At 50.8% G+C, this 23438-nt stretch overlaps 1 protein-coding gene across 1 annotated transcript; it reads left to right on the forward strand.

The window, feature by feature from the left end:
* The first annotated feature begins 64 nt into the window (after nt 1–64).
* CCDC12 (coiled-coil domain containing 12) lies at nt 65–19711 on the forward strand. The gene is made up of 7 exons (XM_030264107.4): nt 65–248; nt 6873–6943; nt 15122–15201; nt 16504–16565; nt 18292–18326; nt 18714–18790; nt 19037–19711. The coding sequence occupies exons 1-7, from the start codon at nt 123–125 to the stop codon at nt 19114–19116; spliced, it is 531 nt and encodes a 176-aa protein (XP_030119967.4). The 5' UTR covers nt 65–122; the 3' UTR covers nt 19117–19711.
* The last annotated feature ends 3727 nt before the right edge of the window (nt 19712–23438 follow it).

Genomic DNA, 23438 nt, shown 5'->3' on the forward strand with positions numbered 1-23438 from the left:
TTTCACCTTCCACCCCCCCACCCCAATCGATTGCTCGCATCGATGCGCTCGGCACTCGGCACGCCCGGTCTGGCGCGCATGCGCGCTGCGCGCTGTACGGCAACGGGGACGCGGGGTGCAAGATGGCGGCGCCCGGTGGCGGCATGGACGGCGCGGAGGAGGCCGAGGGGTTCGTTCTGGGGCGGCTGGAGGAGGAGGCGCTGAAGCGGCGGGAGCGGCTGAAGGCGCTGAGGCAGAGGACGCTGCAGGTCGGGCCGGGCCGGGCGCTGCCAGGGCGGGGGAAGCGTTCGGAGGGGCCCCGCGGTGGGGCCGAGGCTGCGGAAGGGGCCTGGGGGTGCCGCGGCCGAGCGGAGGGGCCCGCGGGAATTCTGATAATTTTGGGATATTTGGGGTCCTCGGATCTTTGGGTGGGGTGTCAGAGGGGCCCCAGGTGGGTCGCAGTTGTTTGGGGTGTGGAGGGTCTGGGGGTGTTCAGGACATCCTACGTGGATCCCGAGTTTTTTGGGATGTGGGATACGGGCAGTGTGGAATGGGGCTGGGAATGCTGGAGGGGGTCTGGGGATTTGGGATGCAGAAGGTTCGGAATGGGGCTGAGGATTTTGGGGTCCCAGAGGGGCTGGAATGGGGCTGGGAATGTTGGGGGTGGGTCTGGGGATTTGGGATGCAGAAGGTTTGGAATGGGGCTGAAAGTTTTGGGGTCCCAGAGGGGTTGGATTGAGGCTGGGAATGTTGGGGGTGGGTCTGGGGATTTGGGATGCAGAAGGTTTGGAATGGGGCTGAAGGTTTTGGGGTTCCCGAGGGTCTGGATTGAGGCTGGGAATGTTGGGGGTGGGTCTGTGGATTTGGGATGCAGAAGGTTTGGAATGGAGCTGCGGGTTTTGGGGTTCCCAAGGGTCTGGAATGAGGCTGGGAATGTTGGAGGGGAATCAAAACATCCCATGTGGATCCCGAGTTTTTTGGGATGTGGGATGCGGGCAGTGTGGAATGGGGCTGGGAATGCTGGAGGTGGGTCTGGGGATTTGGGATGCAGAAGGTTTGGAATGGGGCTGAGGATTTTGGGGTCCCAGAGGGGCTGGGAATGTTGGAGGGAAATCAGAACATCCCACGCGGATCCCGAGTTTTTTGGGATCCTCTCTTCTTTGGGTGGGATGGGATTTGAGGATTTTGGGGTCCCAAAGGGGCTGGGGGTGTCAGATCCCAGACAGATCCTGAGTTATTTGGGATGGGGCAGGAAGGGATTTGAGGATTTTGAAGTCCCATCGCCAGTGGAGGCAAAATCTTGGGAAAAACCCCATTCCAAATATTTTCCTTCTTCTCCTTGAACAGGATCTCCCCGTTTCCTGCCAGGGAGGGTTAATTCCTAAAGAAAACCTGGGATTGGATTTTCCTCAATCTCCCCTGCCATTCCCATCTCCATGGTGATGCGCACGGAGATTTTCCCTAATTCCCCCTTTTCATCCCTCTTCATTAAAAAAAAAGGATTAAAGGCTCCTCAGGATCCCAAACCCCATCCTGGGCTCCTTTCATCTCCTGGAATTCCAGCTGGATTTGCCCTTTTTTTCCGGAGCTTTGGGATGGGATCCGTGGAAATGAGGAGTGACACGGAGCCTCTTTGGGATGCTGTGCCAGAATTCCCATTGGGAATTCTCTTTCATGGGATGCTTTGGTGGGAAGGACATTCAAGGTCATCCCATTCCATGGGCAGGGAATTCCAAGCAGCTCTTTGATTTTTAATGGAGAATTCCTGGTTTTCCAAGGATGGAAAGCTGAGAGGAGGAAGAAAAGAGTGGGAAAGGAAAAATGGTGGGAAATAAATTTTTCCAGCTGATTGGATCCAGTGTCATTCCAGAGGGATGGAGGATGGCTCCAAACTCCTGGAAAAGAGCTGGGATATAAAGGAAAACTTTTCCCACCCTGCTGGAAGATTCTGGGAGAGCTCAGCCATTCCCAGCCTTTGGGGAGAAATTTGGGAATTCTGTCGTGGTGTGGAAAAGGTTTGGGTTAAAATTCCTCCTTTATCAAACCTTGGAGAATCCCAAAATCCCTGATTTCATTTGGGAAGGAGACTGAAAGTTCCATGGGCAGCGAATTCCAAGCAGCTCTTTGATTTTTAATGGAGAATTCCTGGTTTTCCAAGGATGGAAAACTGAGAGCAGAAAGAAAAGGGTGGGAGAAAAAAAGGGTGGGAAATAAATTTTTATTTTGGGAAGGAATCTTAAAGGTCACCCAGTTCCAGGGGCAGTGAACCCAGAATATTCCAGGCCTGAAATCCATAGGGAAGCAAACCTGAGGCTGTGATCCCAGCAGGAATTCCAGGTTTTAATGGGAATAAACCCTGGATATTCCAGGAGGAACCACCCCAGGATGATCCTGAGCTGGTGAAAATTCCAGCAGTTTTTGTGGAGCAGCTCAATGTCCTTGGGAAGCTTTTCCTGCTTTTTTTTTTGGGAGCTGTGAAAGGCTTTTATCCTTTTCCTTTATTCCCTGTTGGTTCTGTTCCCTTTGACAGCTCATCCCTTTGTTTTCCTGCCTGAATTCCAGAAATCCAGGGAATGCAAATGATCCCAGCTTCAGCTCTCTGGGAAACGTTTCAAGGGCAACGGATTTTCACTGGAAAAAAAAAATCCTTGGACATCCAGGACTTCCTAAAAATTAGGGAGAAGCTGAAGGAAGGAAAATATCTGGGAAATATCCTAATTTTCCCTGTTTCTTGCATCCCTTGTGTTAAGGAATTCTGCTTTTCCTTGAGTTTTCCTGTCACTGGTGTCTCGTGGGTGAAATTTTGGGTTATTCCCACTGAAAACAGTGGGAATATTCACGGAGAAACCTGGATTGTGTCCTGCCTGTGGAAAAATCCAGTTTTTTTGGGATTCTCTTGGGGTTGGAGGCACCAAAAATAAGGAAAAAGGGAATTTCTTCTGTCTGCTCCTTCAGTTTCCTGGTCAGATTCCCCTAAGGAAAATTCTCCAAAAATATTTTGGTGGAAAAAATAACGGGAGAGGAGAATAAATCAATGGAATAAGGAGGTTCCTGCTTGGAAATTCCATGGAAAAATGGGAAGCTGCTCCTTTGTCTGCAGTGCTCAGTTTCCCTAGGGAATCCAGCAGAGGCTGAGCTGTAGGAAAGCTTTTAGTGGGAATATATTCCAGGATTTACCCAGAGGATTTAAGTGAAAATCTGGGAATTCCTGCTTTGGGATTCCCACTTTTCCTTTCTTCCCATGGAAAGCGGGGGATGAAGGACTTTTTCCCATAATTCAAGGAAAAAATTCCGTGTTGAGACAATATTTGGGATTTCTCATTGGACACATCCTAGATTTCCAGCTTTTCCCCTTTTCTGTGAAATTCTGGGATTTAATGGCTCAAAGTTCCACTCTGAGGGAATTCCCAGGAAAATTCCCTGGGAATTCCTCTTTTAAGATCTATGGGGATGCTGCTGATGTTCCCAAAGGATCCCTCAGTAAAATCCAGGTGGGATCTCTGACTCAGATTCCCAAAATTCCTAATCCAAGACCCCCACAGCTCCTTCTCCTGCTTTTTTTATCCCCAAATCCTTGACAAGCCGGAGCTTTGCCGTGTTTTTTTGGGAAGGAAGGGTCTCCCATCACTCCGGAGCATTCCCTGCGTTGTTCCTCGAGCTGGAAAAATTCCTTTGGCTGCATCCCAAGCTTTTGTTCCCGGCTGGATTGGCTCCAGAGCCACATCCCAGCTCCTCCACACCTTCCCGGCGGGAGGAAGGGCCGGCACTGCTCCTTTCCGCTGCCTTTTCCTGCTTTTCCGCCCTTTCCCAAAGCTCTGCACTTTGGCTGTCCTTGTTTTTCCCGTTTTTTTTTTTTTTAAATTTTTTTTATCGTGCTGGGATTTGTTTTTTGCTCCTCGTGATCCAGCGCCAGAGGCTTGGGAGAAGAGTTGCTGTGGAAACGGAGCCCTGGGAAGTTTTTCCAGTCAGGATAAAACCCCCGGAGGGCTCCGAAGGATCCTTTCCTATCCAGGCTTTTTTAGGGAAGTTGGGACGGGCTGGAAATGTTTCATCTGGAGGTTCTTCCCAACAATTCCAGCCCGGGAATGTTGATTTGGAGAAAGGAGCGGGGTGGGATGGCTCAGGTGGGATCCTCAGGGCTGGAGCAAAGTTCCTGGAGCAAATCCAGAGGAGGTCACGGAGCTGCTCCAGGGTTTGGGCCAGGCTGGGAGAGTTGGGAATATTCACCTGGAGAAGGGAAAATTCCAGGGAGAGCTCAGAGCCCCTTCCAGGGCCTGAAGGGGCTCCAGGAGAGCTGGAGAGGGACTGGGGACAAGGGATGGAGGGACAGGACACAGGGAATGGCTCCCACTGCCCGAGGGCAGGGATGGATGGGAGATTGGGAATTGGGAATTCCTGGCTGGGATGGAATTCCCAGAGCAGCTGTGGCTGCCCCTGGATCCCTGGCAGTGCCCAAGGCCAGGCTGGAGCAGCCTGGGTCAGTGGGAATTCCCTGCCCATGGAATGGGATAATCCATAGGATCCCTTCCAATCCCAGCCTTTTGTGCCTGTGGGCTCAGGGAATGTTGGGAATTCAGCTCTGGGAATTCGGGAATGCCACAATCTCCTTCCTCCATAGGAATAAAATCAGGATAAGTGGAGCTGAGCAGAGTTTGCAGTGCCCAGCCCTGCTGCCATTCCTGGGAAATCTGGAGCTGTGACGGCTTTTTTCCCGCCTTTTTTTTCCCGCCCTTTTTTCCCGCCCTTTTTTCCCGCCCTTTTTTCCCGCCTTTGCCTTCCCGCCCTTTTTTCCCGCCCTTTTTTCCCGCCTTTGCCTTCCCGCCCTTTTTTCCCCGATGTTTTTCCCTCACGATTTTTTCCCGACATTTTTCCCTCACGATTTTTTCCCTCACGATTTTTTCCCTGCCATTTTTGTTTCCCTCTGATTTTCCCTGCCCTATTTTCCCACCCTTTTCTCCTTTCCCTCACCATTTTTTTCCCTCACGATTTTTCCCCGCCATTTTTGTTTCCCTCTAGTTTTTCCCTTTCCCTATCTTCCCACCCTTTTTTCCTTTCCCACACTTTTTCCTGCCCTTTTTCCCCTCACCATTTTTTTCCTGCCAGCTTTGTTTCCCTGTTTTTTCCCCTCTCCTTTTTTCCTTCCTGCCTTTTTTTCCCTGCTGTTTTTCCCTCATGATTTTTTCCCTGCCATTTTTGTTTCCCTTTGTTTTTTCCCTTCCCTATGTTCCCACCTTTTTTTTCCTTTCCTTCACCATTTTTTCCCTGCCATTTTTGTTTCCCTCTGTTTTTCCCCTCTCCTTTTTCCATTCCCACCCTTTTTTCCTTTCCCTCCCTTTTTCCCCAACAGCTTTCCTGGAAAACCTTTGCTTTGATTTTCTAGGAATATCCCCAAGCTTTTAAAAACTTTGGGTTTAATGGGAAGGAAGCCGAATTGGGAATTTTGGGCAAGCTCGTGGCAGGATTGGAATATCCAATATTCCAACGCCTGGGAAAAGCAGGAATTGGCAGGAATGGGAGCAGCCAGGGCTGCTGGGGAATATTTGTGCCAAATATTTCCTTTCCTTGGAACCCTCTGGATAAAATTCCAGCAGGAGTGAGGGGAATGCAGCTCTGGAGGAGAGGAAAGGAATGGGAAAGGACTCGAAGTGTGGAAGGGACTTGGAATTCCATGGATTCAAGGGTGGCTAAGCATTACCCAACTTGGAGCTGCAGGAGGGAATTCCAGAAGGCTCGTCCCAGTTTTTTTTTTAATTTATGGAGCAGGGAATTCCTGGGAGTATCCTAAAGTTTTAATGGATTTAAAACCAAGGAATGAAAATGGAATTAATTGGGATTTTGGGGGTGATTATTGTTGGTTTTTCCTTGAAAAAAACTGGGAATATTTTCCTTGTCTTTGGAGCAGGAACTGAAGCTGAACAATTCCAGCCCTGGTTCCTTTCCCTGTTGGCTGGGAATGTAATTTTTAACCCGGATTGTGGAACAGAGTTTGGAAGAAGAGGGATCCAGGGAATGAGTCAGCACTTTGGGAAACATTCCCAGGCCTGGAAGAGCTCCTGGATAATATCGGGATCCTGGAGCTGGTGTTGGGAAAGGGACTTGGGATAAGGGATGGGATCCAGGGAATGGATCACAGTGCCAGAGGGCAGGGAGAGGTGGGATGCTGGGAAAGGATTCCCAGGGAATTCCATGGCTGCCTCATCCCTGGAAGTGTCCAAGGCCAGCTTGGAGCAGCCTGGGATTGTGGGAATTCCCTGCCCATGGAATGGGATCATCCTTAGGATCCCTTCCTATCCAAGCCTTTAGGAAAAGTTGGGAAGTCAGCTCTGGGAATAGAGGGGGCTCAAATCTCCTTATTCCCAATTATTTTCCATGGAAATTAAAGTTGGGATAAGGAGCTGAGTGGTGTTTGGTGCGTCCATCCCTGCTGCTATTCCTAGGAAATCCAGAGCTGGTCCTGCTTTTTTTGGGAAGTTGGGATGTTCACTTCCTTCCAGGATTCCAGAATTCCATGGCTGCTCATTCCCAGCTCCCCCTGGGCACCATTCCCTCCCTGTTCCTGCCTGGATAATGAATGGGAGAGGGAATTCCACTGCTTTTCCTGGGATCTGGTGCTGCCCATGGAGCCTCTTTCCCTATTCCAGAGAAGCTGGAATTCCTTTGTTGTGCTGCTCCCTGTGGGATTCCATGTTTCCCAAATGATAAATTAGGGAAAAAAGGAGTCCTGCTCTGTGAATTCCCAAATTTTTATGGCTTCTCATCACTCATTCCCAAATCCTTTCTTATCCCCAAAAATATCCCAGTCCCAGAGGATTTTGGTGTCGTTTGCTCTCCCAGTTTTCCAGAGAAACCAAAATCTGATGGATTATCCCATTTTTGTTTTTTTTTTTTTTCAGAACAAGGAGAGTGGAGAACCTGAATCCAAAATTCCCAGAGGAGATGAGGAGGAGGAGCAGGTCAAGCACAGGTAATTCCTTCTTTATTCCCACTTTTCCCATGGGGATTTTTCCTTGGATCTCTGTGATTCATGAGGAATTTTCCATAGGAATTTGGTGCAAATAATTTGGGATGAGGGATGGGTGGATTCATCTTGGAGGCAAAATTCCATGGATCAAGAGGGAAAACCTGGAACATTTCCAGAGGCAGCAGGAATGTTGGGAGCTTCCCTGAATTTCCAGCCATTCCTGCAAGGATTGGTATTTTATTATTCCTGTGACTGTTTTCCCTGGAAAACAGGAGCTGAGGCAGATCCAGCTGATTCCCACCAGGGCTTTTTTTGGGATCACAAATTTGGGTGGAAAACATGGAATGTGGATAAATCCATAGGCTTTATCCCTAAAAACCTCCTCTGTGGCAAAAATGAACCAGGAAAAAATGAGGAAAATACTTCTAAATTTTTCTTGTTTTTTGGGAATGACTCCTTGGAAAAAGCAAATCCCGATGGAGAAAATCCCACACGGATTTGGGGCTGGAAATTTCTTTGGAGAGGGAAATTTCTGTGCTTGGAATTTGTGCCAGAAAAGGCTCCAGAGGTGAAACCAGAGCTTGGGAAAATCCTGAATAATGAATGGCTCGGGAGCTCTCAGATTCCAGCGCTGCCACCGGATCCGGAGCCGACGGAATCTGGGTTGGTTTTCCCACCCCTGTGGATCCAGGCCTGGCTGGAATGAGGAATTCATCCTCCAAATCCCAAAAAAATCCTGGTTTGGGCCAATTTTCTCCTGGGAATCCTCCAAATCCCCCAAAAAAAGTCCTGGTTTGGGCTGATTTTCTCCTGGGAATTCTCCAAATCCCCCCCCCCCCCCAAAAAAAAAAAAAATCCTGGTTTGGGCAAATTTTCTCCTGGGAATCATCCTCCAAATCCCAAAAAAATCCTGGTTTGGACTGATTTTTCTCCTGGGAATCCTCCAAATCCCCCCCAAAAAATCCTGGTTTGGGCTAATTTTCTCCTGGGAATCATCCTCCAAATCCCAAAAAAAAATCCTGGTTTGGGCTGATTTTCTCCTGGGAATCCTCCAAATCCCAAAAAAAAAATCCTGGTTTGGGCTGATTTTCTCCTGAGAATTGTTCAAATCCCAAAAAATCCCGGTTTGGGCTGATTTTTCTCCTGGGAATCTTCCAAATCCCCAAAAAAATCCTGATTTGGGCTGATTTTTCTCCTGGGAATCCTCCAAATCCAAAAAAAATCCTGGTTTGGGTTGATTTTCTCCTGGGAATCCTCCAAATCCCCCAAAAAAATCCTGGTTTGGGCTGATTTTCTCCTGAGAATTGTTCAAATCCCAAAAAATCCCGGTTTGGGCTGATTTTCTCCTGGGAATCATCCTCCAAATTCCCTCCAAAAATCCTGGTTTGGGCTGATTTTCTCCTGGGAATCATCCTCCAAATCCCAAAAAAATCCCGGTTTGGGCTGATTTTCTCCTGAGAATTGTTCAAATCCCAAAAAATCCCAGTTTGGGCTGATTTTTCTCCTGGGAATCGTCCAAATCCCAAAAAAATCCTGGTTTGGGCCAATTTTCTCCTGGGAATCATCCTCCAAATCCCAAAAAAATCCCGGTTTGGGCTGATTTTCTTCTGGGAATTATCCTCCAAATCTCCCCCCCCCAAAAAAAATCCTGGTTTGGGCCAATTTTCTCCTGGGAATCATCTTCCAAATCCCAAAAAAAATCCTGGTTTGGGCTGATTTTCTCCTGGGAATCCTCCCAATTCAAAAAAAATCCTGGTTTGGGTTGATTTTCTCCTGGGAATCATCCTCCAAATCCCCTCCAAAAAAAAAATCCTGGTTTGGGCCAATTTTCTCCTGGGAATCATCCTCCAAATCCCAAAAAAAATCCCGGTTTGGGCTGATTTTATCCTGGGAATCATCCAAATCCCCAAAAAAATCCTGGTTTGGGTTGATTTTATCCTGGGAATCCTCCCAGTCCAAAAAAAATCCTGATTTGGGCCAATTTTCTCCTGGGAATCATCCTCCAAATCCCAAAAAAAATCCTGGTTTGGGCCAATTTTCTCCTGGGAATCATCCTCCAAATCCCAAAAAAATCCTGGTTTGGGCTGATTTTCTCCTGAGAATTGTTCAAATCCCAAAAAATCCCGGTTTGGGCTGATTTTCTCCTGGAAATCCTCCCAATCCAAAAAAAATCCTGGTTTGGGTTGATTTTCTCCTGAGAATTGTTCAAATCCCAAAAAATCCCGGTTTGGGCTGATTTTTCTCCTGGGAATCCTCCAAATCCCCCCAAAAAATCCTGGTTTGGGCCAGTTTTCTCCTGAGAATTGTTCAAATCCCAAAAAATCCCGGTTTGGGCTGATTTTTCTCCTGGGAATCCTCCAAATCCCCCCCAAAAAATCCTGATTTGGGCTGATTTTCTCCTGGGAATGGCTGCTGGGATTGCCTGGAGGGATCTGAGGGCTCTGTGCCATTCCTGGTGTTTCATTCCCGATGTTCAGCAGCACCAGGAAATGAGTTTTTCCCTGGATTTATCTTTCATCCGGTGGCAGATCCAGACAAAATCCTTCTCTTTCCTCTGGATGATTTCCTGGAAAATCCAAGGAAGTTTCAGGTGGAGAGGAGAGTGTGGAGTAGGAAATTCCATCCCAGTTTTCTCCTCAAATTCATGGAATTCTTTGGGATTCCCCTCTTTTTGGGGGAAAACTTCACTTCCTGATGGATTTCCCTGTTTTTCCACCTTTCCCATCTCAGCCTGTTTTGTTGGGATCCAGAGGGAATTTTCCCAAGGTAAATTCTAACAAAATCAGCTCCATGGGAATGTCTGAATCCCAAATTTTGCCTGGATAATTCCCAACTTTCGATTTCCTTTTGCTTTTCTTGTGGAATTTCTGCTTTTCCCATGGGAATTGGATCTGCAAGAGCCCATCCCTTGATTTCCTCTTGGATTTGGATTTCCTAAGAATCTCCCTATGGAAAAGGGAATTGCTGGGCACTGCTGGCCTGGGGAAAAGGGGAAAAATCTGCTGGAATTTCACCTGGATTTGGGAGATGTGGAGTCCTGGTGTCTGGAATCTCCCTTCCCTCCAAAGCACTTCCAGGAGCTGGGCTGGATTTTCCAGGCAGAAGGAATTTTTTGGGATAGGGAATATGGCAGTTCAGGGAATAATCCTGTGGTTTGTGGAGCAGAATTCCAGGATTTTCTCTCCTGGCTGCTTCATTTTAGCTCCATCCCAGCCCATCCAGGTGTGGAATTCCAGGATGGATTGGCTTGGAATCCTTCCTGGATTCCTGGGATCCTGAGGATTCTCCACAGGCTCTGTATTCCCGGCTAATCCCAGGAATGTTCCCCTGGGAATGGCTGGAGAGGGAAAACTCCGGGAGAATGAGCTGGAGGTCCCTGCCAGGGCATGGAGTCATCCTGGGAATTATCCAAGGATTTTTTTTCCCTGCTTTTCCCTTTAGTTTTGAATAGATTTTGGGAATTTCCTCTCAGCCACTTGGGATATGGGGAAATCCCATCAAATTCCATCCCTGGAGGTGTCCAAGGCCGGGTTGGAGCATCCTGGGATAGTGGAAGTGTCCCTGCCCATGGAATGGGATCATCCTTGACTCCCTTCCAAGCAATCCATTCTGGAATTTTGGGATTCTCCCACCCCTTCTCCACATTTTTCCAAGAATCTCTGGGAGATCCCACACTCACCTGCTCCGTGGCATCCCAGTGCTGCCAGGAAAGCTGGAGCAGGGAAAAACCCTGGAATGGTTTGGGTGGGAAAGGACCCAGAGGATGATCCCATTCCATGGGCAGGGACAGCTCCCACTATCCCAGGCTGGCTTTGGATGCTTCCAGGGATGGAGATTCCCAACTTTTCTGTTCCAGTGGCTGCAGGAAGGGCAAGATCCCCTCAGCTCTGGTTTTCCCAACATTTTTCCCGGCCTATGCTCCCATTTTTGGCCACTTCCTACTTTGTTCCCGCTCCACTCCAACCTCCCCATCCCGTTTTTCCTTCCTCATTTTCCTGCAAACTCCCAGCCCTGCAAGCCCTGCTCTTCTCCCAGGAATTCCAGATCCGAACTCTGGGAATTCTCCCTGGAGCTGTGAAAAACTTGGATCGTTTGGATTTTGGTGCGGACCAGGAAGCGGAGCCGCTGCTCCGCCTTTCCCAGGAAAAGGGTGTGGGAGGATTTCGGCCTTTCCGCCTCATTCCCGCGGGATAAAACGCTGGATTTGGGAATCAGGGACCTGCTGGAGCCTGGAATTCCCATCCCGCAGCGCTGAGCCTTGGAATAATTGGGCTCCTTGTGCCAGCAAAGCTGGGCAGAGGTGGGAAAAGTGGAGCTAAAAATCCAAGGAAAAGCTTGGAGAGGGATGGGACAAAAATAATCCTCAATTTTCCAGGTTTGGGAGAAGTGAATCCACACGGAGCCGTGCCCTTGGACACGGAATTATCCTTGGAATCTGCAGCTCCCGGTCTGAGGGAGGAGCGGGGCTTGGGAAACCCGATCTCCCTCAGGAATTCTGCCTCTGGAATGTCACCGGGCAGGTCCGGAGCCCTTTTGTTTGTTAATCCCTGCCTCAAAATCCCTCGGGATTCTGCTCCAGAGGGGGTTGGGCTCACCAGGAGAATCCAGGACGTGATTCCCTTCATCCCAGGGAAGGGGTTTAGGATTAGGAACAGATTGGGAAAAAATCAGGATTAAATGTGGGAAGTGGGAGCTGAGCTGGGGACCCGGGGAGGGTTTGGTTGACACTTCCCGGGATCTGCTCCCGCTTGGACACGGCCATGGAGCATCCCAGGGATCCCTTTCCAGCGGGAATGTGCTCAGGAAAAGGAGTGGGAATGGGCAAAGCTGGGAACTGCCACATTTTGCTCCAAGCTGGAAAAGGAAAAGCAGGGATTGAATCCACCTGGAATCTGAGATCAGCGGGATCCAGGCTGGGAAAATTCCTGAGCTGGCTCCATCCTGAAGGTTCTGATCCATGTTTTGAGCCTTCCTCCCTCTGGAGCTGGAGGATGCTCTGGATTTTTCTTCAGGATGGAGCTGATCCATCCCTAGGGAAGGATCCATGGAGCTTCCCGTGATCCCAAGCTCCGGGTGATCCTGGATTTTCCCTGGGATGGGGATGAGCCTCCAGAGGTGACACCGTGCTCCTTCCAGCCCTTGGCTCTTCCCAGCGCTCCGCTCTTTTCCAGGAATCATTCCTGGGAATTCACCCACCCCACGGTGTTTTGGGCATGGATTTTTGGGTGCTCAGACTTCCTGGGGGAGAATTCCTGGGAATGGGAGCACGTCTGGAGCATCCTTCTGCTCCAAGTCCTTGTGCTTGCTCCGTGCTGGGATTGTGGGTCTGACCCCGGGAATTCCAGCAGTTATCCCGGCTGTTATCCCGTGGCCATCTCGGTGCTCCCAAGGTGCCTCCAGGGCTCCTTTTGGTTGAACCTCAAGGGTGGAAGTTGGGTTTGGATCCATCCCAACCTGGAGGAGCCGCAGGAAAGCATGGATGAGCTTTGTCCTCGTTCCCATGCTGGTATTCCCGGCATGGCTGCGGTGGGAATGGCTTGGAATCATCCAGCTCCAGCAGGATCCCACGCTCCACATGGAATGTGGGCTTTGTCCTGGCTTGATTCATGGATATTGAAATTCCCAGTGTCCACCTGGAAAAGCTCAGGTGCTTGGGAAAGCCCTGTGGGAAGCAATGGGAATCCTGATGGATTTGGGATCTTCTCCAGCTCTCCTGGAACAGCTGGATGTCTCCCAATCCTTGCTCCAGCAGGGAAAACCAACCTGCCTGGCAAGTTTGGTGGGGAGAGAGGTGGGATTTTTTGGGATTCCTTCCTTCTGGAGCCACTCTGGGAGCAGGACGGGCTTGGACACGCTCGGGAGCTCGGGCAGGAGCAGCTTTTCCAGGGAAGAGCTTTTCCTCAGGGTGGGTTCTCCTGGATCTCTGCCGGTTCCTCCTCAGGTGAGGAGTCCGGGAAGGTCGGCAGCACCTGCTGGAGTCAGTCCAGAGGATCCCATGGAGCTGCTCCTGGGGCTGGAACCCCTCTGCTCTGGGAGAGCTGGGAATGTTCCCCTGGAGAAGGGAAAGATCCAGGGAGAGCTCAGAGCCCTGCCAGGGCCTGAAGGGGCTCCAGGAGAGCTGGAGAGGGACTGGGGACAAGGCATGGAGGGACAGGACACAGGGAATGGCTCCCACTGCCACAGGGCAGGGATGGATGGGAGATTGGGAATTAGGAATTCCTGGCTGGGATGGAATTCCCAGAGCAGCTGTGGCTGCCCCTGGATCCCTGGCAGTGCCCAAGGCCAGGTTGGAGCAGCCTGGGATAGTGGGAGGTGTGGAACGGGATCACCCTTCAGATCCCTCCCAGCCCATTCCAGGATGATTCCACGATCTCCATCCATTTTTCCTGCTGTTCCTGGAGGTGAAAGCCACATCCTCAGGGAGCGGGATGGGGAAGCTGCTCCTGAAGCAGCTCCCAGTGACTTTTGGGAATAACGACAGGAGCGAGGAACCCGTGACACCGGGAGAAATCCCTGTTCCAGCTTTTCATGGCAAAGCCATTCCCGGTGCTCCTGCCACAAGGATTTTGGCAGCCAGAAGGCTTGGAGAAATCCGTGGAATTGTTTGTTCCATAAAACCCTTGGGGCTGGAACAGAGAAGCACGAGCTTGGCTCGGAGGGGCCTGGTTTCCATCGGGAACACTCCGGGCATTCCGCACATTCCCGGCGTGCCGGTGCCAAGGGCCTCCTCCCAAAAAAGCTGGGATCCCTCCTGCTTCCCCAGCCAGGAGCTCTGGGCCTGAGGGAAACATGGATTTGGGATATTCCTGAGCCCAGCCAGGGAATGTGCCACCCCTGGCAGTGTCCATTGCTTCCCTCTGGAATGCTGCACTCCCCAGATCCTCCCAGTTCCATTTTGGGAAGGAATTCCTGGCTGGTAGGGTGGGGAGGGGCTGGGATGGAATTCCCAGAGAAGCTGTGACTGCCTCTGGATCCCTGGAAGTGTCCAAGGATGGGGCTTGGATCACCCTGGGATCATGGAAGGCGTCCCTGGCCATGGCCCTGATCCCAAGGGTCACTTCCATTTTGGAATTCCATAATTTACCTCAGTGCGGTCCTGGAACACATCCCGGTGTTCCCAGCACTCCCATGGAGTGGCTCGGTCTCTTGGCCAGGAAATTCCTGTCCTGGAGGAGGAATGGGATGGAGTGGGAAGCGTTGGATTTTCCACTCATGCTCTGGTGACTTCCAAGGTTGGATTTTTGGTGCTTTCCATAAAAACCTGGTCCTCTGCTTCCCAACCTTCCCAGCTTCTCTTGGAGCGTTTATCCCAGTTAATCCCATCCTCGGTTAATGAGCTTCACCTCCCTCATTATCCCTGTGGGCTGAGCTTTTCCATGGATCCCGCAGCCTCATGAGTGTCCTGGAGCTGGGATGAGCTCCTGCAAGCTGGATTTTCCAGGATTGTGGCTTTGGGAATTCCTCCTGAGGCTTGCAGGGTTTGGCTCCAGTGAGGAATCACGCATGGGAATGAGGGTGTCCATTTATAGCCCAAATTAGATGGGATATCCTGGAATTGTGGCTTAATCCTGAGTTTTCCCGGAGGAGATGGAAACATGGAAAAACTTCCAGGTGATGTTTGGGTCCCTCATTCCCTCAGCTCCACCATCCATTTATTCCAGAACTGGGATTTGCTCCCTGATTTTAGCACTTCCAGAAATGCTTGGATAACCACCTTGTATCCTAAATAATCCTTTTTCCCCCGTGTCTTTCCCTGAAAGATTTATTTCCATGATTTTGGATCTTCCCTGAGGTCTCCATCCAGAGTATCCCAGTTTTTGGACCCAAAAGGTTGGAGCCAGGTGGGAATTGGGTTCTTCTCCCCGGGAACAGGGACAGGACAGGAGGGAACAGCCTGAGGCTGTGCCAGAGGATATCCCAGGTTGGATACTGGGATTATTTCTCATGGAATGGGGAATGGGAGTCCCCATTCCTGGTGGGATTTAAAAGCCATGGATGTGGCACTTGGGGACACGGATCCATGGTGGCCTTGGCTGGATTTGATGATCTTGGAGGCTTTTCCAACCTCAACAATTCCATGATTTCAGCTGCCTCTGGCTCCCAATTCCAACATTCCCGCTTTTCCTGAGTGCCCACTGGGGCATCCTGGACTTTCCTCACTGCTCTTCCCACTTTTCCCAGGGAGATCAAGCTGCGGAATTACGATCCCGAGGATGAGGAGCTGAAGAAGAGGAAGCTGCCCCCGGCCAAACCGGCCTCAGGTGGGAGAAACCGGGAATGTGGGAGGGGAAACGAGGGCTTGGGAAGCTCCGTGCTCTTCCCAAGGTGGGAGATCCACTGGGATGAGGTGTCCCGTGGAGGGGTTGGAATATCTGATCCTGTCACCCTCACACCCAGCATTGCACAAGAGGGGTGGGAACACTCCCAGGCTCAAATCCAAGGATTTGTCCTCAGAGGAGCCTCCCTGGAGGAGCCTCCCAGAATTTCCGGCTGCTTTTTTGCTGGATTTATCTTGAAGGAAGTCTTAGTCAGGAGTTGAGGGCGTTGGAGCTGGAATTTCCGCACCTGGAACTTCCATAAATCACCTGAGAGAGAAGTGAAGGAGTTCTCCGGATCCTGAAATGTGGAGTTTTCCTGGAATAAATCCCTTGAAAAATGCCCTGAATAAAAAGGGAGGGCTGGGAATGGCTGGGAATTCTGGCACTGCCCTTTCCTTGTGTTTTTGTAGGAGCTTAAAACTTCCATGTGAAAGGAAAGAGATGGAAAAGCTGGAGTGGGTCCCAGGAGGGGAGCAGAGCTGGGAATTCCTGAGGGAGCTGGGAATGTTATCCTGGAGAAAAGGAGGCTCTGGGGGGACCTTCTGGCTCTGCACAATTCCCCGACAGGAGCCCAGGGAGAACTGGGATCTGCTCCCAGGGAACAGGGATGGGAGGAGAGGGAATTACCAGGTTGGATATTGGGAAAATTCCACTTGTCCCGCAGTGGTGGAGCCCCATTCCTGGCGGGATCGAAATCCCTGTGGATGTGGCACTCAGGGGCATGGGCAGTGCTCACCTTGGCAGTGAATGTTTGGACTCAACCCAAGGGGGCTTTTCCCACTGAAATTGTCCTTGATTCCATGAAATCCACGTGCTGGATGTGCTCCCTGGTGCCACAGCCCCTCCGTGGGTGGCTTTTTCCATGAGTGTTTTCCCATTATCCCGGATATCTCCAGAGCTTTCCCCAAGGCCTGGGCTGGAGCTTGACTCCTCCAAAGTGTCCCAGGCCTGGAAATGAGTCAGGGAAAGCAAAATTCCAGACCTTTGGAGCAGCTGATCCCTTGCAGATGTTGGGAGAAGAGGCCTTGATCCCAACCGGCTTCCAGCTGCCGTTGCTGTTTGTGGGATTTCCATCATTCCAGGATAATTTTTAGGAGTCTCCAGAAGGGTTTGGATGCCAAAGGGATGTACTCAGCCATGTTTTTAAGTAAAGCTGTGGGAATGGGGTTTTAGGGAAGCTTTTGGGAGCCTGGAGCACTGGTGGAATTCCCGGTTTTCCAACACTGATCCTGTTTCCCCATCTAGTGGAGGAGACGGTGAAGGAGCAGCTGGAAGCGGCCAAGCCGGAGCCCATCATCGATGAGGTGGTAGGTAAAGCTGGAATTCTTGGGAATCCAGAGCTGGAAATCCAGACTGGGACATGTGGATATGGAAATTCGAGTTGGGGAATCCAGAGCTGGAAATCTGGATCTGGGAATCCAGATCTGGGAAATCTGGATCTGGGAATCTGGAGCTGGAAATCTCAATTGGGACATCTGGAGCTGGAAATCTGGATCTCGGAATCCAGAGCTGGAAATATCAATTGGGAAATCCAGAGCTCGAAATCTGGATTGGGAAATCTGGATCTGGGAATCCGGAGCTGGAAATCTCAATTGGGAAATCCAGATCTGGAAATCTGGATCTGGGAATCTGGAGCTGGAAATCTCAATTGGGACATCTGGAGCTGGAAATCTGGATCTTGGAATCCAGAGCTGGAAATATCAATTGGGAAATCCGGATCTGGAAATCTGGATTGTGGAATCCAGAGCTGGAAATCTGGAGCTGGAAATCCGGATTGGGGTATCCAGATCTGGGAAATCAGGATTGGGAAATCTGGATCTGGGAATCCGGAGCTGGAAATCTCAATTGGGAAATCCAGATCTGGAAATCTGGATTGGGAAATCTGGATCTGGGAATCCGGAGCTGGAAATCTCAATTGGGAAATCCAGATCTGGAAATCTGGATCTGGGAATCCAGATCTGGGAAATCTGGATCTGGGAATCTGGAGCTGGAAATCTGGATCTCGGAATCCAGAGCTGGAAATATCAATTGGGAAATCCAGATGTGGAAATCTGGATTGGGAAATCCAGAGCTGGAAATCCGGATTGTGGAATCCAGAGCTGGGAAATCAGGATTGGGAAGTCTGGATCTAGGAATCCGGAGCTGGAAATCTCAATTGGGAAATCCAGATCTGGAAATCTGGATCTGGGAATCTGGAGCTGGAAATCTCAATTGGGACATCTGGAGCTGGAAATCTGGATCTCGGAATCCAGAGCTGGAAGTATCAATTGGGAAATCTGGATTGGGAAATCTGGATCTGGAAATTCTGATTGGGGAATCTAGATGTGGGAAATCAGGATTGGGAAATCTGGATCTAGGAATCCGGAGCTGGAAGTCTCAATTGGGAAATCCAGATCTGGAAGTCTCAATTGGGAAATCCAGATCTGGAAATCTCAACTGAGAAATCCGGATCTGGAAATCTCAATTGGGAAATCTGGATCTGGGAATCTGGATCTTGGAATCCAGATCTGGGAAATCCAGGTCTGGAAATATCAATTGGGAAATCTGGAGCTGGAAATCTGGATCTGGGAAATCCAGAGCTGAAATCTAGATCTGAGAATCCAGATCTGGGAAATCAGGATTGGGAAATCTGGATCTGGGAAATCCAGATCTGGAAATCTCAATTGGGAAATCTGGAGCTGGAAATCTGGATCTAGGAAATCCAGATCTGGGAAATCCAGAGCTGAAATCTGGATCTGGGAAATCAGGATTGGGAAATCTGGATCTGGGAAATCCAGATCTGGAAATCTCAATTGGGAAATCTGGAGCTGGAAATCTGGATCTAGGAAATCCAGATCTGGAAATCTCAATTGGGAAATCTGGAGCTGGAAATCTGGATCTAGGAAATCCAGATCTGGAAATCTCAATTGGGAAATCTGCAGCTGGAAATCTGGATCTGGGAACCTGGATTTGGGAATCCGTAGCTACTCCATGCCAGGTCCAGGCTGGAATGTTGCCTTTGGCTTTCACTGGATGTCTCCTCTTCTTCCCTAGGATTTGTCTAACTTGGCTCCCAGGAAACCTGACTGGTGAGTGCCTATGGAATGCTGCTCCCAGGAAAAGCGTGTTGGAGTCAGCGGGGGGGTTCCAACACCTTGAGGCTGTGCTGGAAATACCCAGGGAAACCTGAGCTGAGGGTTAAAAATGCCAGGAAAATCCCATGGGAGGTTGGAAGGAGCTGATCTTTAAGGACCTTTCCAGCCCTGAGCGTTCCATGATTCCATGGAATTGGAAAACTCTCCTGGCCATGGAGGAAGACACAATTTCCTTTTCCTGCTGATTCTTGGGAATGCTTGTCACCGAGGGATGGGTTGGTTTTGGAGCGGTGGCACTTGGGAAGGAGGAGGAATCTCCACTGGGAAAGGTGGGCCCTGCCTGGCCATGGAATTGTCCTGACCTTGTGGTTCTCCTCCCAGGGATTTGAAGCGGGATGTGTCCAAGAAGCTGGAAAAGCTGGAGAAGAGGACACAGAGAGCCATCGCGGAGCTGATCCGTGCGTTCCGGAGCCGCGGGAATGGGGGTGGCTCATTCCAGAGGGATTTCGGGATCCCTGCTGGGAGCTCATTGGGCTGGGGAGGGATTGGTGGTGCTTGATCCCTTCCCAGATGGATCTGGGAAGCTGTTGGAGCTTCCCAAGGAGGCTTCAGGAGCGCTTGGATTGTGCCAAGGGAAGGGTTTTGCACTGGGTCACTCCCAGTCCAACCAGTCCATCCCTTCTCCATGGCTTTTCTCCTGGCAGGAGAGCGCTTGAAAGGGCAGGAGGGGGAGCTGGCGTCGGCTGTGGGATCAGCAAAGCAGGAGGGAAGCGACTCTGAGTGAGGAGAATCCATCAGGAACGGGCTCCGGATCTGCCTCGCACCGACCCCGCGTCCCTCAGCTCCCTCCCTGCTTGGGACTGCTCATCCCTTTTCCTGAACTGGAGGAGGGGCAGACCCAAGGAGCCTGGCTGGCTGCTTCCGTGGAACTTCCATGGAAAACGTTTTGGGATCGTGGAGGGGTTGATGGGAGCAGGACAGACCCCCCCAGTTAGCTGGAATTTCCTTGGAGCAAGGAGAAATGGGAAAACTCTGGGCTGGGGCCAGAAAGGTTAATCCAGACTGGCTGGGAAAGGAGGGAGATGCCAGCAGCCCGTGGAAAAGCAGGATCATTTCCCAGGGATTGGTGCTCCTGTTCCTGTGCAGAGACTCCCTGAGGCTCTGAGTATTTGGGAATATCCATGGCCAGTCCCAGAATCCCTGTGGGAATCCTGTGTGGCTCAGGAATTGTTGGCTGCTCTGCATCTGGCTGAGTTTAACATGGGATTTGCTTTGCTCCCGAATTTCCCAACCCTCCAGGAGCGTGTCCCGCTCCTCCTCTTGGGGGTTTTTTATTGTTAATGGATCTTTTCCTAATAAAACAATTCCATGTGGAAAAAGTTGTCACTTGTCCTGCAGAGGAGTGGGAAGAGGAGCAGTGGGATTAAGCCCATGGAAGTTGGAGTGGGATTGAGTCCATGGAAATTTGAGGAGCAGTGGGGTTGAGTCCATGGAAATTTGAGGGGCAGTGGGATTGAGTCCCTGGAAGTTGGAGGAGGAGCATTGGGACTGAATCCGTGGAAGTTTGAGGAGGAGCATTGGGATTGAATCCATGGAAGTTGGAGGAGGAGCATTGGGATTGAGTCCCTGGAAGTTGGAGGTGGCCACAGCACGTCAAGCACAATTCCTGGGATGGGCTGATCCAGGTTATTGTGTGATCCAGGTTCCTGATGTGATCCCAACTCTGTGCCTCTGGAAAAGGTGAGCAGATGGGATCTGCCAAGCTGATCCTGCGTTTTCCCTGGAAATCTTTATTGTGGCTCTGGGAGATCTTGCAGGGTGGTGCCGGAATCCTTTGGGTTTGATTCCAAAGAGATTTTATCCTGGGGGGAGCAGCTGGTGCTGACAAAAGATCCCAACTGGGATAAGAAGAGCTGTTCCTGGTAATTCCCACATCCTGCTGGTTTTTTTTCTGGTGCATCATTCCCAGACTGATGGATCCTTGTCCCTGTGCCAATATCTGCTGCTTCCCACTGCTCCATGCTCCTCCAGGAGAATTTTCCTCCTGCCAGAGCCCCGTTCCTGCTTCCAGGGGATGCCTGGGAGCAAAGAGCAGCTGGAAAATTCCCAGATTCTGCCTCCATTCCCAGCTTCCTTCCTTCTCCTTGGCTCTCCCCTTCCCGGTGTTTGCAGCCATTCCTGCTCCGTCCTCTCCCCTTGGAGAGGCCATTCCCAAATGTGTGAGGACAACGTGGACATTCCATGGAGCAGTGGGAGAGCTGCACCCACCAGGGCCAGGATTGGTGTTGGATGTGCCTTTGGATTCCCTCTGGATTCCCTCTGGATTCTCTGGTGGGAAAACACCTGGGCTGGGAGCCCAACCATCTCCCTGTAGGGTGGGTTTGGTGGTTTTCCCTATTTTTTCTTGGATGGGAGACATCCAAGGCCCTCACCCTTGTCCTGGAGCAAAATATTCCTGGAAAATAAGTGGGAAGGTTCCATCAGGAAATGCTGTGGCTGCTTCATCCCTGGAAGTGTCCAAGGCCAGGTTGGACAGGGCTTGGAGCAGCCTGGGATAATTGGAGGTGTCCCTGCCCATGGAAGTGGGATGGATGGGATGATCCTTAAGTTCCCTTGCAACCCAAATTGTTCTGGAATTCCCTGATTCCATGGAACTATGGAATCTCTGGAATGCCCTGTAGATGTCAGCAGATCTCCATGCACAAAACTCTGCCATGTCCAGCTCTTCCCAACAGCTGGAATCTGGATGAAGCCAGGCTTTGCATCCCTGACTGGGATGCTGCCAGCTGGAATTCCCATCCATCCATCCATCCATCCATCCATCCATCCATCCATCCATCCATCCATCCATCCATCCATCCATCCATCATCCATCCATCCATCATCCATCCATCCATCCATCCATCATCCATCCATCCATCCATCCATCCATCCATCCATCCATCCATCCATCCATCCATCCATCCATCCATCCATCCCTTCCTTCCCTGGCTGAAGCAAGACCAAAAGTGGGAAGCAGAAGAATTTTCCCTCGTTAACTTTCAAGGGAAAAAAAATCCCTTTTAACTGGTTCCAGTTCCAGGCACCGCTTTTCCCAGTTCCTGAAGGGATAATTTTCACTTTCAGCTCTCCCAGAAATTCTGACCTGGAAATGAAAAATCCCAATGTTTTCATGTAGGACAAACCTCAAATGAAGTGTCCTGAATTTTCTCTTTCCTGTGTGTTTTTCACTTATTCCAGACTGAAATTAAAGCAGGGTTAACCTCAGGGCCCTGGACAGATGCAGGAGCTGGTGTGGGAATGGGATCTCGGCATGGGATTGGGATCCTAGTGTGGGAATGGGATCCCAGTGTGCGACTGGTCTCCTGGTATAGGATTGGGATCCCTGCCTGGGCCAGGGATCCTGGAATGGGACACAGAACTTGGAATGGGACTGGGGTGCCAAGCACAGTGCAGGGATCACGGAGTGGGATTGGGATTTCAGTGTGGAACAGGGATCCCAGTGTGGGACAGGGATCCTGACAAGGATCCTGGTATGGGAATGGGGTTCCTGTACAGGAGAGGGATCCTGGCATTCCAATATGGGACAGGAATCCCAATATGGGATCATGGAGTGGGACAGGCATGGGACAAGAATCCCAGTGTGGGACAGGGATCCTGGCAGGGGACTGTGGTCCTGGCATGGGACTGTGGTCCTGGCATGGGACAAAGATCCTGGAATGGGACAATGATCCTGGAATGGGACAGGGATCCTGGCGTGGTGCTGGATCAGGGATCCCTGTATGGAAAATCAGGGATTCCTTCATCCATAGGAAAACCTGTTTTCCTTTGATTTGGAGCCTGAACCACTGCCTTTTGTCAGGGAAATGTGGAGAACACCGACACGACCCCACACTGACTCCGGGGTCAAATCCATCCCTCGGGATCCTCCTGGCCATTCCCTCTGGATTATCCCCCACCAACATTCTGGCCTTTTAAAAATCAGCATGTTTCTTTCTCCCCTCCTTGGAAATGCCACCTCCTGCCTCTTTTCATTGGATTCCCTCCTGTGCTCTCCACGCTCCGGCCTTGGAAGTTCTGACATCCCTCTGTCCTATAAAAACCAGGCCCTGGGACGCTCGTGGCCGGGATAAAAGGCACCAGGGTGGGCTGGAATTTGGAGGAGCCTCTGATGTCTCCGTGACACGAAGCAGGAGCGGCCCTGGAGTGCCAGAATGGTTGGGATTCTCCGACCTGCTGGGATGATGGAGAGGAGCCTTCATCCCGAGCCCTCGGCCCTCCAGGCCGTGGTTTTGGAGTGGTCACACCCACGGCCAAGGTCCGGCTTTCAAGTGTCCATCTGCTGCAGGGACATGAAAGGAATTCCCAGTTTTTGACAGCTGCTGAAATTCCTTTTGTGGTGCTCCCGGCCGGACTCTGCCCAAGCTGAGGGTTTGTGCTGTCTCTTCCAGCTCTGGGGGGATTTGGGATCATTTCTGCTTCTGGACACAAATCCTTCTTCTGGGCTGCTGGCCTGACTCTACAGGTCTCAGCCTTCCAAAGCAGGTTCCTGGGATTTTTTCCTTTGGAGTATCTGAGCAGATCTGTTGGGAGTAGTTTTTTCCCTTAAACATTTGGGATACTTGGAAAATGCTTGGCCGTTTCCAAGGGCTCTCTGAGATGCTCTGGGATGGTTGATGGAAGGGATTTGGGAACTCTGGGAGACCTGTGACAATGGCAGGGGGAGAGCGGAGGGATCCTGAGGGATGTTTCCCACGGCACAGGATACTGGGATGTGGGAATTGGGAGTCCACATGTTGGAAATATCCTCTGATGGGGTGGGGAAGGGCAGCTCTTGGAATTCTTTGGGATGAGCCCCCCCCCCCGCTGCAGAGCTGCCTTCAGCCCTGGGGCCTGGCCAATAACTCCAGTGAATTTCCACTCAGGAAAATTTTCCCAGTAACTTTCCGTCCTTTTATCCTCCTGCCCCGTTTCTTTGTTGTTCAGCTCTTCCAGCCAATGTTGCAGGAATTGCCTTGGGAAATTTTCCCCTGCCTGTGCTGAGAAGAATGGAAAATTTGGGTGTTGGAGTGTGGTGGTGCAGCCTCTGCTGGACACAGCCCATGG

The sequence above is a fragment of the Taeniopygia guttata genome, chromosome 2, assembly GCF_048771995.1.
Source record: "Taeniopygia guttata chromosome 2, bTaeGut7.mat, whole genome shotgun sequence".
Lineage (NCBI taxonomy): Eukaryota > Metazoa > Chordata > Aves > Passeriformes > Estrildidae > Taeniopygia > Taeniopygia guttata.